This window comes from Synchiropus splendidus, chromosome 10, assembly GCF_027744825.2.
Source record: "Synchiropus splendidus isolate RoL2022-P1 chromosome 10, RoL_Sspl_1.0, whole genome shotgun sequence".
Lineage (NCBI taxonomy): Eukaryota > Metazoa > Chordata > Actinopteri > Syngnathiformes > Callionymidae > Synchiropus > Synchiropus splendidus.
In genome coordinates this window covers 20,890,611-20,910,266 of record NC_071343.1, presented here as the reverse complement: position 1 = coordinate 20,910,266, position 19,656 = coordinate 20,890,611, and the positions used below count along the sequence as shown (strand labels likewise).

General features: G+C 40.5%; 1 protein-coding gene across 2 annotated transcripts; it reads left to right on the top strand.

Annotated features, from left to right (window-relative positions):
* Positions 1 to 389: 389 nt before the first annotated feature.
* Positions 390 to 19,369, top strand: cerkl (ceramide kinase-like). 2 transcript variants are annotated; one of them, XM_053877578.1, is made up of 14 exons: positions 391 to 648; positions 1,110 to 1,219; positions 3,711 to 3,944; positions 7,067 to 7,198; positions 7,790 to 7,853; positions 10,412 to 10,542; positions 10,987 to 11,061; positions 11,532 to 11,709; positions 11,778 to 11,825; positions 12,632 to 12,672; positions 12,741 to 12,855; positions 13,854 to 13,950; positions 14,827 to 15,023; positions 15,595 to 19,369. In XM_053877578.1, exons 1-14 carry the CDS (start codon positions 539 to 541, stop codon positions 15,671 to 15,673), a joined length of 1,611 nt encoding a protein of 536 aa, XP_053733553.1. In that variant the 5' UTR covers positions 391 to 538; the 3' UTR covers positions 15,674 to 19,369. The 2 variants fall into 2 exon arrangements, with proteins under 2 accessions (XP_053733554.1, XP_053733553.1); XM_053877579.1 differs by lacking the exon at positions 15,595 to 19,369 and having other exon boundaries at positions 390 to 648; positions 14,867 to 14,999.
* The last annotated feature ends 287 nt before the right edge of the window (positions 19,370 to 19,656 follow it).

Genomic DNA, 19,656 nt, shown 5'->3' with positions numbered 1-19,656 from the left:
TGTGGGAGCTGACATTTGTTTTCCCCAACCATAACAACCGGTGACGTTTCAGGGTGGTGGGAGAACTTTCTATAGCAATAAGGTCAAAACAGTGTATCATCATGATCAAGGACTTCATTAAGAGGAAGACTTGTGTAAGATATGCATGAGTCAGATAAGATGGAAATGCTGGATTGGTCCTCTTTCTGCCACGATTTCTGCCACGTTCCCAACGGCTCCCACGAGTTGAAACTATATTTTACATGCATATATAATATACATCATCCTTGGAACAATTCCGAAGCTTCTGAAGCTGAGGCAAATAGTCGGGAACATGATGTGGAACCTGCCGAGGAGGGATATTGCCCGTCGGTGAGCGCATGCCCTGTGACTCATCCGCGGTCCCTAGGGATAAAGCGGCTCCCCGTCTCTATAGCAACAGAACCCCGGAAGTAGCGCTGATCTGCTTAATGGACGTCTGTCTAGTTTATTTATCGTGTAAGAGTGTGTGAGTTTGCTTGCTCGCGAGTTTGTTAATTTAGTTTTAGAATTCTTAAAGATGTCGCAGAACGTGGAAGAGGTGCATAGACGGAGCACCAAGAAGAAAGTGTGGACACAGAAGGCGGTAGAAGTACAAGAGGAGGAGGAGAAGGAGGGAGAGGAGCTCAGGTGAGCTTTGGCCAGTTGTTTGTTGTTAGCCTCTCGGTTGCACAACGTATCCACACCCCTCGTGTTTCGCGATATTGGCCCGCTTTTCTTTCCTGAGTTATGTTTGGGCTGGCGGAGCTATCTTTGTGCAGTTTTTGTATCCATTCATTTCGTCACTGAATGGTCTAAATATGCTTAAAGTATCGTACCACAGCTTATTTCCTTGTTTCTTTTCTTTTAACACCAAACAGCTTTTGTTTTTCGTCAAATGAAATCCAAAAAAGAACTTAAAACTACAATAATAATACATTTGCCTCAAGCTTGTCTGTTGTTTTGTCATCAAAACATACCTTTGATAACAAGTCATGTTGCAATTGATCCAATCTGTGAAAAATAAACAAGTGAACACAGTACTGTAGAACATTTGCATCCCTCACAAAATGATCACGAGTGAGTCTAAAGTGTGTTTGTTTGTGTGTTAGTGAGCGATGTGTGCTGCGTGGGATCTTTAAATTGGGAAAGAAGAGTCATGATGTGCTGCTCACAAAGACCAGACTGTCCTGGACCCCCATCGTGCCGGAGAGCCCCACAGGTTAGTTGGAGGTGGTGGAGATTCAGGTTTCGGGTAACAAAAGGGCACTATTGCATTATGTTAGGGAACAGACGAATCTAATTCACAATAAACTGCAATAGTGGTGTGAATCTTCATTGAGCATACAATCTTTCTTAACATTTCCAGAAAAACATTTTTACACAAATCGCAAAACTCCAATTAGAAACTATGCAGAAGCTAGCAGTAATTATTGTCATTATCATAGTCATGTCATATAGTCATGTGGTACTACTCTGCTCATGTCATTTAATGATAAAATGATTTAATATTACATAGGCAGGACGTTTTGTATTTTTTTTGTATTTATTATCATTATTATTACTATTAAAGATCTGTGAATTTCCATATCATGTGAACCGCAAATCTACTGTCTTGGGGGTGGGATGTTTTTTTGTCTAATGTCTGCCTTCCATGACGTGGCATAGGCTTTTCAAATTAATCAAATACATGGTCTTCAAAAAGTATGGTTTGGATACATCAAAAGGGACGAAGTAGGATGTATTTTATTCTTCTGCCACCTTTTCTTTCAGTGAAGTCAGCTGTCCTAGTTTCAGGGTTAATTAGATTGGTGGGCACCAAAAGTCAGGGAAGCTGTCCGACTGAAGAAGGTGTCTCATCGAGACCTTGTGGGACTCCTGAAGTAGTTGCAAGTTGCTGCTGCTTTGCCGGTTGCCAAGGCTAAACAGCGGGTGTGGGAGGACTTTGGAGAATCTATAGGGGAAGACTTTCGGTCAGCACCAAGGCGCTTCTAGAAAACGGTCAGGCATCTCAGAAGGGGAAGACAGCAGAGTATACAAGCTGTTTACAGTAAGGATGGAACGCTGTTGACTTCAACTGAGGATGTAATTGGCCATTCGAAAGAACAATTTGAGGAACTCCTTAACACAGACATTCCACCCTCTGTAAGGGAGACAGAGCTGGAGGAGGATATGCAGTCTTCGTAGATTCCTCGGGCTGAAGTCTCCGTGGTAGTCAAAGAGCTCCACAGTGGCAAGACTCTGGGAGTTGATGACATTCATCCAGAAATGAAGGCACTGGATGTTGAGGGGCTGCCTATTGAGGTCAATGCAGTGTTCATTTCGTAGACCATGGCAATGAAGAAAAATATTCATAAATAATGTTATTCCATTGACAAACACTAGATAGAGAGGAAATATATAAAGTAAATGATAAAATAGCCAGTCAGAGACAATGCAGGAATGACATCTGGGGCATCTGACATCTGTTGGTTAAGTGAAAGCCCTGGGTTAGTTGTCCTAATTTTTCAGTTTCAACAAGTTGCTTTAGCGTAACCCTTTATCAGTTCCCTGTGCTACATTCTCTGTGAGCCTAATAGGTTTTTCTTCAGCTAAGCCCCAGTTTTCCCAATGGAAGTGTAAGTACTACTCAGAAATCTCCATCAAAACAGCATGATCATCACCCTTTATTGAATGTTATGTCCACAGTTTCATCTCAGATATCCGAGCTCTATGAAGCATAAGTCATTCGGACTGCTTGAAAAAACATTTGTTTTTCGATGTTTTTTTTTGTGGGCGACATTGGCCTAAGAGGTATACTGCCTGCCACATTGGAGACCCTGATTTGAATCCTGGATACAACTTTTTCTATGACTGTAGCTGAGAACAGAAGTTTAGAGATTGGTCTAAAGTTATTGTGATCAATGGCATCAAGACCGAAAACATGGAAAATTATGCCAAGGGAACTTGTCCTAACATGAACAGTGCTGTACCAGTTCTGAGGCCTTCCCACCAGAACCACACACATGATCTGTTTTTGCTCTACAACTTACTGGACTTATTCAAGGGCGGTAATACTGCGTTTGTGAAACTACAACTTACAAGTGTGTACTTGAAACTACACTTGTCGTCTGTGGCTATGGTCAGCAGAAGGCTATTCGTTGGGCTGATACTTTTTTGCTAACAGTAGTGATGGCGATTTGAAGCGATTTGAAATACCAAGTAGCCTATAAACGACGCACCCTTGCTGAGAAGGGGTCTCTTGCACAAAGGTTTGGGGAGGTTTCAAACTGAAATGTAGCATACAAGCAAATCCAGAAACTTGCTTATTGGATGTATGAAGATGCATGAATCTGTGCATTTGCAAGAATCCATGCACGTTTCCTTTGTACAGTGCAGTCAACATGGAACTGTGTACAGATGATGGAGTTCTCCCTTTCTATCCCTCCATTTAAATCCGGAAATCATATTTAATTGAGCCATGTGCCTGAAATATCTTTCACAGACTCCAATTAGAATATATAATTTGTGGAAAAAAAGAACTTCACAGAATGGGAAATGGAGGGCTTACTAAATTAAATTATTTACATTTTCTAATTGTCAATTTAATTTAAAAACTACTAATTTAAAACCTACTAATTTTCATTCATTGTAACCATCATTTGGTGATACTAATATGGAAGCACACACGTCATTGGTGTCAACTTCAAAACATGTTTTTATTCTTGATTCAGCTGACGTGAGGGGACAGAAAGCTCATGTGCTGCTGCTACAGGACGTGTACGCAGTAAAGGTGAAGCGGCGGCGAACTGCAGGCCAACAGCCAGGGACTGGACCAGTGCTTGGAGTGGCGCTGCTTTGCTGCAAGAGAAAGGGAAGAAGGCTGGAGGATGATACGGTGCACCTCCACAATGCCTCTTCCGAACACACACACATCTGGTACAACGCTCTGAAGGAGCTATTGAAAGGTAAAGAAAAACTAAAAAGCCTTTGCAATCATTTATATGAGGATAAAGCCCAAATGGCACTTTAATATTGCATTTTGTTTCCAGTACGCTAATACAAGTCTTTTGTCTCTGATACTTCAGTGTTCTAAAATACTGTCCTGGATAATTGATCAACCCGTAGACTGTCTTACATAATCTCGTCATGAGGTTGTAATTGCTGAGGTGATTATGTATGTACGTATCAGGATTAACATGATCCATAATCCAACAATGATAATACGTCATAACTGAGTCAGACAGGAAACATGACTCAGTACTTTTCTATGCTGCAAGATGATTACATACATGGTGGAACCACACATCACATCTGCGGGGCTTAACAGAATGGCCTTTTTTAAACTGTTATAAGTGTAATGATTCAACCCCCCCCCCCCAATTTTCTTCATTTTTATTGTGATGCTATTGGCTCCAAATTCACAGCACACAGGTTTGTCAAAAAACACTTAGGGATACGCATTGTAACCCCAAATGAGTTCACGCAACAGGAAATGTTCTGGGAAACTGATTGCTTCAACTCAGTCTACACTGTAAACCTGAACCAGTTGACTTGACACATTTTTGGGAAACCCTTAGTCTAGATCACCTCAACACAACTGACTCCCAAGGCTTCAAACAGCTACTTATTGCAAGTGCACTTTTGCATCCCAAGTTGATGCCGAACTCAGCCTTTGGTGTTGCAATGTTGACTGAAAGTTGTGTTTTCAGTAATTATTTTTCTTCATGACAATACATGCAATGTCACAGCCACTGGGCAATACTAGATTTTTTTCTTGTTACTCTATTACATTTATTGGCAAGTGTTTTCACTATGCGGTGTCAATAATTTCCCCAGTGATGAAACCATGGATCTCAAATGTCAATTCCGAATTATTCCACCCAGTTCTATTGGTGTAAGGAATTTGTACAATACACACCGCGTCGGCCAGTGGAGCCTTTTAATCCTGCAACGCATGCCTCGACAAATTAGCAGATTATTCCAACGCCCTATTAATAACTTCTATGAGTGTGACACGTGTGGAGATGAGTTGCTGATGCAGATGCTGTGTAACGTGAAACTATATGCGTGTGGAATGTTGCACTCACTGCGTGATAACAGAAAGAGTCCACCCCAATGTATGTATTTATATGAACATTCCAAAAATGTTTTATTACTTAGAATTTTATTGATGTGGCTATTCTTGCAAACAGTAATGTTCATTTAGCATGGAGCAGTTGACTAGGAAACCCAGTGCTCGGTGAGTGTTTAACTTGTTACATATTAACTGATGCATTTATGGGATCTGTGAGGGTTACTATGGCAGCACAATGTTTGTGTTAATCAGTTCCAGGAGCCATCACCTGCCAGAGTTTAATCGAACTCAGGCCAAAGCTAACATGGTCAAATTGACACCTCATTGCGTTTTAGCTACCTGGCATTGATGTAATGAAAATGTAGCTACACGTGCATTATGGGTCAAGCGATGGACACTGATGAATCTCAGCTGCTGTCTGTGCCAATGCTCAACAGTTAAGGCTTAGTGATGTACTACAAACAAAGTGCATTGTGAATTCAAAATCTGTGTTTTGTGTTCCGTCATAGCTGATGTCGAGCATCACCATAGCAACATGCTGCTGGCAGATGAGCTGAGAGAAACTTGATCTGTGTGCTTTTCAATTAAACGTGTCGACCCCCAAACCCTTATCCCAGTCTCTGCATGTTGAAGATCCATATTAATCAAGAGTATATATGTGAGCACAATTTGCGTTTTTTTTTTCTTCCTCTCACACTACTGTAACATCTTTATGGTAAAACTAAAGATGTGTGTAGGGAAAAGTATTGGTCTCTTTGCATGTAAATGTGAAATCCAGACATGCAAGCGACAGTGACTTTTTTTGACCATAAGGTGAATCCTCTGCAGCTTAGCGCTGTTTTTCTAAGTGGTTTTCTCCGTACCTTTTATCCAAAACAATGGTCATTTTCTGTCATTTTGAATACGTCTGGGATCATATGGAATGGACTATCTCATTGATGAGTGACGAGGTGTGAACCAAAACAAAACAAAAATCATTCTAATCTGTTCTTGAAAACCCATACTCTTGCTCTGCTGCTCAGTTGACAATGAAAAGCATGCAATCAAGACTTGATGAGTATTTTATTCCAAGCATATCTAAAATCAGAAAAAAAATCCTCATGGACTCACTAAGTGAAACTCCACAGATCCATCACCGAAAGACTCTTGCTCACTCAAATTCATGAGCTAAGTGCTACTGGCTCTAGGACAACATGCTGTGTATGTGTGCACAGTTAAGCAGACAACGTGTGCTGTGACTGAAAGGAAAGAGTCAAACTTATGAAGAACTGTCATGATAAACCGGAATTAAAATGCGTCTTTAGAGTGATTCTGTCTAATCTAATCTAATCTAATCTGATAAAGTAATCTCAGTTGGACCTGTCCATCCATGCCTAGTTTGATCTGTCCATTTTTGTATTCATTTATTTTATTTTAATTTATTTATCATGTTTATTTCACCTTTGTTGAGCAGATCTGATCAACTGGGTGATCATGTTGAAGATGCTACAATAACACAGTGTATTTGTCTATGGCTTGTGGACCCATGAATTCCATCTGGATTCAAGTGAGATGAGTCCGCCCTTCCTGCTGAATCAATGCATGAAAGCAGGGGTCTCAAACTAGTCCTCAAAGGGTTGCAGTAGGTGCAGGTTTTCATTCCAACCAGTCACCTATTCACCAATTAGATGTCTGAAGACTTTAATCCATTGACTGTCAGTCTGGTGCTACTTGTTCCGTCTGATGCCTGATTGGTTAAACTGTGTGTGCTTGCTTGGTTGATCTGCACCCTTAGTGGAATGGTTTGAGACAGGCTTAAGGTACAGGCTTGTAATATTTTTTTTACTGTTTCAGGGAGTTACTACTGGTCTGCGAGGATGAACTTATCTTAATTATGAAAGCTAGGTCCTAAAATTTCGTAGCCCCCACCTCTCATTGTGGAGAAGGTTGGCGACAGCTGGTGGAACAGCTGGTGCTTTCTCTGTGTCGCAGATTGTGTAACTGAAATATTTGCCCCATTTTGTACGTGCACAGGTTTTAGCAATCGTCCCAAGTATCTCAAAGTGTTCATCAACCCCAGCAGTCACAAGAAGGAAGCCGTTCACATCTACAGAGAGCATGTGGCGCCTCTCTTCAAGATTGCTGACGTCCGCACAGACATCACCGGTCAGTTCCTTGATCTCTCAAACATCATGACTACCTGCCTTTTGTTGAACCCAATTGTTGCTGTCTGTGATAATGCTGACTTACTTGTGGCTTCAGGGAACAAACAAAAGGAAATGTTCTGATTTTTATTACCAAGCACTGTAAATATATGAAAAAAAAATCTCAGGTGACATTTGCTTCACCATTGGATCCATCGATTGAATTGATATTTAGCCATCATTTAAAATATCAGGACAGGACTGCAGCACTGCACAGACCCAAACACTTCAGGTCTGGACAATGTGTGTGTGTTTTCGGTCTAAAGGTCAGGCTTAATGGCAGTCTCTGGTTGCTATGAAACCTGATCTAGGAGGCAGGGTTGAGTCCATCTGCTAATACAGGAGTGTCCTCCTCATCTCGACATCTCAAACTACTTTTCTCCTCCTCTTCCTACCTGCCTACAATCTCAGCAGATGGCACCATATCTGTTGCCCTGACATATTTAGAAGCCATCAATACATGACCACACACGATGAGTCTTTCCATCTGCCGCCAGTTATGTTTTTTTTCTCATCTCATTCCCCATGTCTCTCTCTCTGACTGTCTCTCCAGTAACTGAAAAGAAGGGACACACTCTCTCGGTGATGATGGAATCAGTGCTGGATGAGTTTGATGGGTCAGTGAAGTCTTCCTTCATTATTTATTTCATTCAAAACCTTCATGAATAATGCATTTAAAAACCCAAACCTACCATTGATTTCGAAATTGGATGACTTTCAGCACCACTGTCTGTTCATTAGTTCAGGAAGCAAAGCAGAACTGACTTTTTTAAAAAATGATATTTTCAGTGGAAGAATTCTTTAACTATGGAATGCTTCGTGTTTCCAACTCACTTGGAAAACCTTTGCACACCTACAGTAGGGAATTGTCTCTCATTCACTGTCTGAAACCAATGACAAGTTAAAGATGATGAATGAGAGGATGCGATCGATACTGCCTCAACAGTCTCTTCTTTCTTTTTCACTTTGGTCTTCCTTGCTGCTGCTTTAGCTGTTACAACTATTGACCATTTGCACTCATTGCAGGAGACTTCTCATTCTTTTCTCAGCTTATGTCCTGACCTCAGCATGCTATCTAACCATAACCACACCAAACAGAAAACATGCCTCAGTGGGTGTGTCACACACTCGTTACTTGTAGGTCTTTCATAATGGCGCCATCTACTGGAATAAATCCAATAATATTGGATTTAAATTTCGTCATTTGCTTACACAGCTGGAAGTATGTGGTGATACTATCAGGTTGTGATGAGGAGCTTAATGATTTTAATTTAGAAAAAGAAGTTCATGTTGCATTTTAGGTCCTTAGGGATTATTAAGAAATGTATTTTATGTTGGCGTTAGTGAGTATTATGAGCAGCTGACTCAACTCTCTGGGCCTCATCCCCAATGATGCTCAAAGTAAAAGAAAAAAAAAGTTTTAAACTATGATAATGAACTGAAGTTCCTGACTCATTCATCACTGATTTATTTATGTGTCAGCTTTCACATGCTGTTGCGACATGTTGGTGGAGTCAAAATATTGCCACATATATCTCATTTATACCGCGCACCCCTCATTAGTTTATTATTTTTAAAACAAGCAGCGGTGCAGATAGGTATATGAAAGGCGCTCTAGTCTGTGACTCTAGTAGATAATCAACAGAATTAGGTTATTGACCTTTCTTGGTGCTCTAAAATCACAATGACCCCAGACTTTCTCACCTTGTTCTCTGTGACACGATGACAGATGCTGTAGTCAGTCAAACACTACTCAAGTTCTTTAAATATGAGTCCCTTTTCACATTTAAACCACAGCAGCGGAATTATTTATTATTAATAAATATTATTTAATTTTGGCACACTCATTGACACAAATAGAAAGGGAGCATTGTTCCATGTGTTGATGCATCTCTATTGTTTGGCCATGACACTTAGAATGTAGCTGCCAGTGCAGAATTTTTCGACAGAGGAAATCATTTCTACCTTACGATACCCAGCAGTACACTGTCTCGGTTTTCGCGATTGTGAATTGGGTGAATGGAAACCTACCACAGAGACAAGAAACACATCCACCTAATCGAAGTAGCTGAGTGTGTGTGTGTGTGTGTGTGTGTGTGTGTGTGTGTGTCTATGTGTAATCAGCTTTGGTGCTCAGTCCTCATAAAGCTTAAAGATCTTAGAGAAGATTAGCTTAGTGTTGCGAAGTTAGCAAGTTTCTGTGTATGTGTGCATGTGCACATGTATAAATGTGTTGCAGCTTTAGTGAGCCAATTAGACTGGCTGCCATCGTAGCGACTTGGTAATGCCACCAGCATAGAGGGTCATCTGCTGTGAGCACTATCTAAGGAGAAAGCCTTGTCTTTGTCTCCTGGATGTGCCAGTGCTCCCAAATAATTCAATGGTGTTTGTATGCGTTAAGTTATAAAAGTGTGCCTCTAAGTGTGTTTAATCCCGTTTTATTTTCTATTAAAAACAACCAAGCAAAGCGAAATCTTAAATCACAGTCATCTATCCAAATTCCACGCCCCTCCCTCAACATGCAACAGTGCAATCTTGCTTCAACTCAAAATAATAATAAAAAAGAAACCTATGCTCAATAACTCCCCCTATTTATAACCTCAACTGTTGCATCTCTCCCTCCTCCAACTAGTTCAAACCTCAGCAGCTAGGCTTTTAACTGGTTTTAACAGATGACATCACATCACCCCAGTTTTAGCCTCACAGTACTGGCTTCCTGAGCATTTTAGAGTTGTAACTTTTAGAGCTCATCAGGTTTAGCTCCTAGCTACATCTCTGAAATATCTATGAGCCAGCTCATAGCTTTAGTCATAGCAGAGCCCTTTCAGTTGTTACGAAGTCTAGGCTAAAATCAAAGGTGGATCGAGCCGTTTCCATCAGAGCGCCTCCCTGCCTCTTGCCCAATGATCACTTGGATATGCTCCAGCGCTGAACAGGACTAAGCGGTGGTTCACTGACGATTATTATTATTATTAAACTGTGAATCACAAACATTGGTTAGGGTTAAGGTGGCCTGCACTGACCATAATTTGAAGGATTCTGTGTCAGTCACCAAAGTTTAGCTGATGAAGTTTGTTGAAAATGAAAACTTTATGTCTGTTATAACTCTATGTCAGATTGCTTGATTTAATTTGCCATTTGAACATTCATGTATCTATCTAACTGTATCCATCAGAGTGGTGTGTGTTGGTGGAGATGGATCTGTGGCAGAGGCGTGTCACTCCCTGGTCCTCCGAGCGCAGCTTGATGCTGGGTCTCCAGTTAAACCAGTCAGAGCAGTGCTTCCACTGGGCATCATTCCTGCTGGTAAGACAATCCACTTACACATTCACATAAGCACACAGTATGTACAGTCAGTGTGTGAATGAAAAAAAAAAAGCAAATCAAATCAAAGGTAAAAGAAAATTTTGCAGTACTGCACATTAGTTCTACCAATAAATGTTAAGCACCGCATGCTTTTAAAGGGGACCTCTGTTGTTTGTATCCAACAATAAATAAACCAGACCTTGTGTAGAATATTGTCAAACACATTCTTTATGTATTTATTAACTCATTTGAATGTCATTATCAATGTCATTTGATTGGTATTATTTAAGTAGCATCAGATAACCATGGAAAATATAGATATTGTTAACTGAAGCTTGAGCTGACCTCTTCATGCGACATTAAATGATTCCACCAACTGACTCCAGCAAAGGTAAAGAAAAAGAAAATGTGGTCTTGATGAAGTTGGTATTTGTCCCATGCCAGGTTCAACTGACATAGTTTCCTGTTCTGTGCATGGAGTCAGAGATCCCGTCACTGCAACCCTGCACATCCTACTTGGTATGTTACTCTGTCTGGTCTCTGTCGATTCAGAAACGTGTGTCACATTATTTTACCACTGTGAAAGCTTTCACTCATCAGGACAATTTTGAGTCATCATTTTAGTCCGTTGGGGAAAAAAGAAAGATTCTGAGTTACCAAACTAATTTTAATAAATCTCTGTCATTGTACAACTGCTTTAAATTTCACTCTCATCCATGCGTGAATCACATTTCTTTATTTACTCCGTGGCTACACAACACTTCAGCCCATGATCTTTGTTCCTGTCTCTCACTGGTTTCATCAAGAATGTGTTGATCAGATTGATATCCTAAATACGTCAACATGTTCTTCAAACTACTTGATCAAGACATGCAGTATTGAAAGGATTTTCTTGAAGGTGACAGTCCACAAATGTGTTTCCGTTTAAAATTGTTAGTTCACTGTGGGCTCGTGTTAATGTCCGGTGTAAATGCCTATCCCACCCGCAGGTCACCTGCAGCAGGTGGACATGTGCAGCTTCTCATCTCTAGGTCAGGTCGTACGCTATGGCTTCACCGCAATGTTTGGATTTGGAGGAAAGAGCCTGGCTCGTTCTGAGAATAATAGGTGGATGCCATCCTCAAGACGGAGAGAATACGCTGTGGTTAAAACGCTTGCCAGATTGAGGTAACTTCTTATACCTCACTTTTTACGCTTTTGAGATGTTGACATGACTATGCCCTGTTCTTTGGTAGACCTGAAGACTGTCAGCTGAAGTTCCTACCTGCAAAGAAATTGTCTGGGTAAGAAACACTTCATGCATGTGGGTTGGAATTATTTACTGCAATTCTGAGGTTAGTAGTTAGATATACTGTACCTTGGCACTATTTCCTTTTTTATTTCAATGCTGCATCTCATCTTGCAAAACAAATAAATTGAGTAATGACAATTATTTGCTAATTCATTTTGTCAGCCTGTTCCGAGATTTGGTCTATAGGTCTTGGATTTTGCCAGATTAATTTCAGGTACAACTTATAATAATAATAATAATAATAATAAAAACAACCTTGAGCCAGACACTGTTCTGTTCCTACAGAGAAAATCTGTGCAGTGTACCGAAGATGTTGCCTTTATTATTTTAAGTCTTGAATGAAGTTGCCTTTTTGGGGGTCTGGCTTGCTGATGATAAAGTATTCACATTGCACAGCTAAGTCCCTTGCTTCAACAACTCAATATGGAGCAGTGTGTCTGTATTAGCATTCCTGCTCAGGTAGTGGTTAGCGAGTTCAATGAAAACACTTCATTTGGATGTGTTTTCCAAATGCATGTATTATTTTGTATGATTTATTTATACATGTGTTTATTTTTTACCATCAGATTTTTATTTTATTTATTTTTAACTTGTTGTAGACATAAGAGATCTGCTGAGATCTTAGATCTCCTGAGCATCCATTCATTTTTTTCATGACATGAAAGCTCAGATATTATGTCTTCAGAAATTCACCAGATTTCATGTTTTATCACACTGGTACCCAGTTCTAGATGGGTGTCCTAAGTATTGCTGTCTGCAGTGAAAGCAGTGTCTAAATTGATGTGTCAAATCTTTCAGAGATCCAGATCTTGCCCTTCAGGAACAGAACACAGAGTTAGGTCAGTGGGTTATTTTCTTTCTTTGTTGTTTCTTCTTGTCCTGGTAACCAGATTAATCTGTGGCACAGAGGATAAAGACGAGGAGTCCTGGGTCACCAAAGATGGTCTCTACCTTAATATCATCATCACTTCCATTCCGTGTCTTAATCCTCATGCCCCCCGTGGACTGGCCCCTGACACCAGGTAAGCAGTTCACTAAAATACTGACAGAAATAGGTGATGATTTCAGGAGGGTTTGGAGAACTCAGATTCTTGGCTTGAACTCCCCTGTTATTGCTGGGATGATAAATGATATCACTACAAAGAAGTATTAGTGCAATGATCATTTATTTTGCACAGTGATTCAGTGATCCTAAAATTTTACGCATAGATGCATTGAGGTAGCTAGACATACTGTTTCACCTATTTGTCTCTGTATCTGAAGGTACCTCGCAGGCTTTGGAAGTAATTTCATCCAGGGATTTTGGAACTCCCGGTCCGTTTCTTTTCAAAGAATGTTTTACTTGCCACAGCTCTTGGTTGGGTGCTTGAGTGGAATAGAATTCAATAAACTGAAACTTGAAACATTCATGTTGCACTGACATTTCAGCAAAGTGCAATATAAAATGAAACAATATTGAAACAAAACAAAATGTTATCAAACTTGAACCCACTAATGAATGATGGCCAAAATTGTGACATTGAACATGTTCTCATGAATGTCATGTTTCATAAAAACAGTGTCATGGTCATCTCACGTTTATTTCGGAGTAGACAATAAGGGCATTCAGTACAAGTGTAACAGCTAACAGAGATAGGAAGAAAACATATCAAAACAAAGATTGCCATGGCACACCTGAACTGCAGGCCTGAGTCATGTTTGTCTGCGCTTCTCCCTCTTTGCATCCATGCGTGCAGATTTACTCCTATTCCTGTTGTGATCTTCAACACACACATCAAGTACAGCTGCTACTCTGGCGTCTATTGATGAACTTGCTTTTCGTTTCTTCCTGTGGTCGCTGTTGTATGTTTATAAATGAGTCAAATGAGACACTAAATATCAGCACAGAATTAAATACAGTTCTTTGGCCCTGCACTCCCTCTGCTCTTTTTGTGATGTACAAATGTGTTTTGTTTCTGGAGTTTGGTTGTCATGCTTCTTTTAACTGCTGACCTGAATTTTCTGCTGGTGGTTTTTGTAGACTGTCAAATGGCAGTGCAGAGCTGATCACAGTCGGAGACACCAGTAGGTCTGAGTTCTTCAAGCACCTGAAGAGATACAACAGCTCGAGTGGACAGGTAAGGAGAGTTCTGATCGCAGTCACTGTCCTGTCACGTTTGATCTGATGAGCGTCACAGAATGAGAGCTGGAGGTGGTGAGCAGATTAGCCCAATTGTCCCCAGACACTTCCCAGTAACCCAATTTCTATAAATACTGTGTTTGCTGACCTGCCAAGTAAACAGTCTTTACTCTCTGACCTATATCCTCTGACCTACTGGGCACATCTTCTCACGCACCATCCTGTAGATCAATGCTTCCTCACTCTCTATAAACCAGTTGTGACTGATGAATAGGAATAAAAAGCTGATTTTGTTTTGCTCACTATGTCTGCATATGTGTGTGTGTGTGCAAGTGAACTTGTCTAGCTACACGGTACATGGAAACAGTCCTTGGAAACACATCACCTTGTGGGGACCTTTTGCCGGTCTCCACGGGGTTAAGCCTCAATTTCAGGATTAAAACTTGGGTCATTATAATTCAATAAAAATTTGGTTTAGGTCCTGTTGGAGCTAAGCGATTGCAATGGGCTGTTTCTGTCTTGTGATGTTCGTTGCCTGCTAAAAGAACTAGTGCCCTGCATCTCTTTTGGTTTGGTTGAGTTGCCTGTCTGTTGTGGTTTACGTGCAGCACCTTTTTCTTTGCTCTCCATTTATTGAAGTGTTTATGAGTGCATTGATCTGTCTAATAAACTAAGGGATGCCTGTAGGCATTGTACATATTTAGTTCGGCAGTGGTACAGTGGCAGCAGTGCTAACCCTGGGTTCCGTATTGCAAACAAGAGACAGAGAGAGAGAGAGAGAGAGAGATTGTGTTCTGGATGTTTCTTGTTGTGTGGTCTGTGCTTTCACCTTTCAAAGCTCCAAACTTAGATCATTACTTCCATCTCTGTCCAGTTCCACTTCACGTTCGTGAGTACACACACTGTGTCTGCAGTGAAACTGTGTGTGTGTCCACAAGCACACATCGATGACCCTGAGACTGACAGTGAGGATGAGTCCAGGTCCTCCTCCATTATCCATTCAGACAGCCAGAACTTTCCCTGGAATATCGATGGCGAGCTGGTGGAGATTGCTGGGAAAGTAACCATCAGGTAAGACGCCTGACATTTTCAAATTGCAGAATGAGATGAAAATTTTAAGAGGAGCAAGTATAACATATGCTCAGTTACCACAAACTGCATGCTCTCTAAATTTCCACTGGAGCAAAATGCAACCATTTCTAGCAAGACCATAACACCAACATACAGAATGTAGGGTATGTGGCGATATGTAAAAAATTAACTGTTCTGTATATATATATATATATATATATATATATATATATATATATATATCCACATCCATGTAAAAATGTAACTGTTTTTACATTATATATATATACACATATATCACAAAACAGTTACACACGATAAAATCAATAACAGAAAACAAAAAGACAACTGAATAAATGGACAGCTTTATAAATGCTCCAATACAGATTCTGGAAATCATTCAACAAAATAATTCCATGTGAAGTCATACGTGTATTGACAAATATTGGTACTTGACAAACCAATAATCCAACAGCCACCAAGTTGCTATTCAGTTGTCTTCGTGCCAGTTTTGCTCGTTTGGTACATCATGATTAGATCTCTGTCTGTGATGTTTTCGTGACGTGTTCAGGGTTCACCCATCACTCATCACACTGTATGGCGAGGAGGTGGACCAGGCAGATGAGACGATTCCCTGCAACTGCTTCTGACTCCAGCAGAGGGCACTGTCCTGATCCTACCTGTCATGTTGAGCGGTGGACTACGGATCCTGCTCAGTCCAACTCTGATGCGCTGCAGGAGGGAGCGGTGCACCCCGCTTCAAATATTCTTCTGTGCACACAAGTTGTGTCATTTGTGGAGCATATGATCAAAGTGTTTGTCAAAGTTCTTTAGCTTCATGACTGCTGATGTGAATCGTTCACCATCAACAGCTGTGGGATTGTACTGCTGGAAACATCACAGGTAAACGTCGCCATCTGCTGTGTGACATAAGCCATTGAGGAAAGGGAATACAACTGTCAAGTCTATACACTTAGTCACATACTTTGGACTCTGTGGAACATCCAGGCAGCGTGCTGGGCCACAGTTGGTGGACACAGAACTCTTTTCTGCTTTGCTCACGGCCTCACTTAACATATTAATTTGCCTTCTCAAGTAAGGAGGCAAAAATGATATTACACTGTTTTGAAGCAACAAACTAGACTCATCATTGCGTCCCGTCTGTTCTTTCTCTCTGAAAGCATCATTGGTCTGATAACTGGGCATCAATTTTCTAAATAATATTTCCATCATTCTTCTCTTCAGTAACGTGTATATTATCATGTGTATCATCATATTAACATGTGAAATGTTTTCAGGAATATCTAGTTCTAAATCCAGTGACTCGGCAGAAAACTAGTAGACTTCCAAACTCAGATAATGACCATAACAGAAGTAATGTCTTGATATCTAGGGCAGAAAGCAAACTGTCAGAATATGTCCAGTGTCTTATAGCTAACAAAATCAGTTTTGCAGAGTTTGTTTCTATCTTTGTCTACAAAGATGTGTGCAAGCAAGGTGTCTCTGTTTATGAATGTATTGCAGTCAACTAGGGCCTTCATTGTTGTGTCAGTTACATGTTGCTTTCAGTGCTCATTGACAACAAAAATTTCAACATTGATTTTAATGACTGACACGTGGTACATAAGAAGGTAAAAAAAAATCGACCATCTTTTCCAAATTCAGGTATTTTATCAGGACTCTCCTCATGCTCCATTTCTTTTTCCTCACTCATAAGTTACCAGTTTCTGATGCAGACTCCATGTAAAAGCTGTGTAAACATGCCTTATTACCTGACCACTGTTGAGGCAGACAAAACACACAAAAGACAGCCAGAACTGGTATTTGATGTGGTGGCATGGGACCAGCATGACTTTACAGGATGTGTACGAGCGCCCCACTGAAATTCAGCAATAGCCTTTTTTTTTTGTAGTATTTTATTTTCCAGTTTTCAATAATGCAAGACAGAACATACATATCCCACCAAATCCCCCCCTAAAAAACAAAAAAAAACCCCAAAACAACAACAACAAAAGGAAAGGGTGCACTCCACACAAAAAAATAAAAATAAAATATGATCCTCTCAAGCGTTCGTACATTATATTACAGAGAAAACATTACAGTCCAGAGGTGTCCAGAGTCATCCGTGCGATGTAATATACATTAAAAATGGCTGCCAAATCCGTTTAAACTTTTCGGTTCTACCTGCTAAAGCAAAATGAAAAAAAAGAAAAAAAAAGAACTTCTTTATTCCAGTACTGCAGAATAGTCTTTTTTGTCAGAACCATGCCATATGAAACTGCCGTTCTTTGATAATTATTCAAATCTTCCATTTGTTGTGAGCTACCTAAAATGGCGGTTCCAGGGTTAGGAGATAAATCTCTACACAAAACCTCAGAGTAAATCTGAAATATTTCTTCCCAGTACTTAGTGAGTTTAGGGCAGAAAAATAACATGACCTAAAGTTCCCTCAGACTGTTTGCATTTGATACATAATGGAGACGAGGATGGGTAAAATGAGTGAAGCTTCACTCTAGAGTAATGAAGCCTGTGTACTACCTTATATTGGATCAACTGGTGCCTTGAGTTTACTGAACAAGAGTGGATGTTGCATAGGCATTTAGACCAACATTCTGCTGTTATTTCTGTTCCTATTTCACCTTCCCATAAGGCCCTGTGGTGTTCAGCACTCGGTGTCATAGAAGAGTCACATAAGTTTACAAACAAAGATACCAGGTGCTTTGTTGACGGTTTGGTTATTATAAGCAGCAATAGCCTTTTTAGGGACCATTGTGTTGACCACCACGGCAGTGTCTGTACTGCTGCACTGAATGGAAAGAAGAAAGCTGTTTGATCGCTCCTGTGCCATCACTTTGACCATGCAATGTTAACCATCACTTAACATAGCTGTAAATGGGACATTTTATTAATCCTCCTATCACCGGGGGGAGCCTTATGATTTGTGCTAGAGTGATGTTTAACATTCAGTGTGGCCGACCAATGATGGTGGACGCAAGTAATGCAGAGAACGTTGAGGTTTGATGAAAACACATGGAAAGCATTTATTTCTTTGAATCTGTATTTACAATTCATGTTTCCACACTAATTTCTATTGAACATGTGTTACCCTATCATGGAGCATCTGAGATTTCAAAGGGGTCAATGAAGAATTTGTAATAAAAGTGAAAGCATATAATATTGAGAAGAACACTGAGGATGATGGTGAGCGCAGTGATCACCACATCAAGTAAAAACGTACTTCTGTTTTGGCTTTTTCTCCCCTTTTTGGGTAGCTGCATAATGTTGTCCCGAACAATGTTTATAATGGTTGTTTCGACAATGGGAATCTGAAAAATCACCACTGACTTCAGCATGGTTTTTCCGTCAAACTTTTTCTCCAGGTCTTTCATCACCATGATGCTTACAGGCTTCAGCTCTTCGTCTTTTGGGCAAAATCCATGAGGCACCTTCAGTCTCTTCATGATGCGATCCACCAACCGCCTGGTGTGCGATGTCCAGTCTTCGTAGGCCACTGAACGAAAAGCTCTATACTTCGACAACACAATGATCAGCAAAAGACTCACAAAAAACCTGAGTGGGTCTTCTTCTTGTAAACCAGGGGGCGTAACGGACTCATCTTCGGAGTAAAATGATGATTCGACTTCAACAGACACATCACTTTCATCAATGTCATCACTTTCATCACTTTCATCAATGTCATCACTTTCATCACTTTCATCACTTGAAGTGTGACTCATCAGGTGGGTGACATCAGATACGGTTCATGTACTTTATTACCTACATCGCATGGGTTGCGGATCGGTTGCCAGATATATATCCTTCACTTCATCATAGATAAAAGGTGGAGAATTATTGCGTTCTTATTTTGAGTGTATGACATCATAATCACTACTTTGTATTGCTTTTGCCTTTCATTTCGTCAAGATTATAACCGCTGGGTTAGTCCAGCACTACCCGCAACCCTCAACTAAGCGCTGGTTAACTGATGATGTATGATCATCCTCACATGAGAAAAACAGCCCGTTTCCTGTAGTTCAAAATTCGATCAAGTGAAATACATACACTCACATGCCAGTGTGAGCCCAGATTCATCATTGCTGCAATGACTCCCTGAACCTTTTAGAATTGACATGAAACTTTTAAAGCCTTTTAAATCTTGGTCTGGCACCTGTGTATTGTGTTTGTCTTGTTTTTCCTGCAACAAATTGTTCTGAATTTATTTCAGGATTTTTTTTTTTTTTTTGAAGAAGTCAGGCTTCAACCAAAAAAAGCTTCCTCGAGCATCAGGACTGGGTCCTTAACTACTCACATTAGTCTTGATAGTCTACATGAAAACTTTGGTGGCAGGTACCTCAAAATGGATGAGGATTCAGTGCCTCTGAGGTAATTCTTTTATATTGTACATCATCTCGCTGTTGTTGCTGCTTGCTGACGTAGCTGGGCAGAGACAGTCCGTGTCATTGTCCCCACCTCACTCTGTGCATGTTCCTCCCACCTCAGAAGCAGGGGAACACCAGGCCACGTCACTGACATGGAGTTAGAATGTGATGCTAACTGTGATCCAGAGTGCAGCCTTTGGATTCCATGGTATCACTGTACATATTGGTTTCAAGAAGACAAAAATACAGCCGCA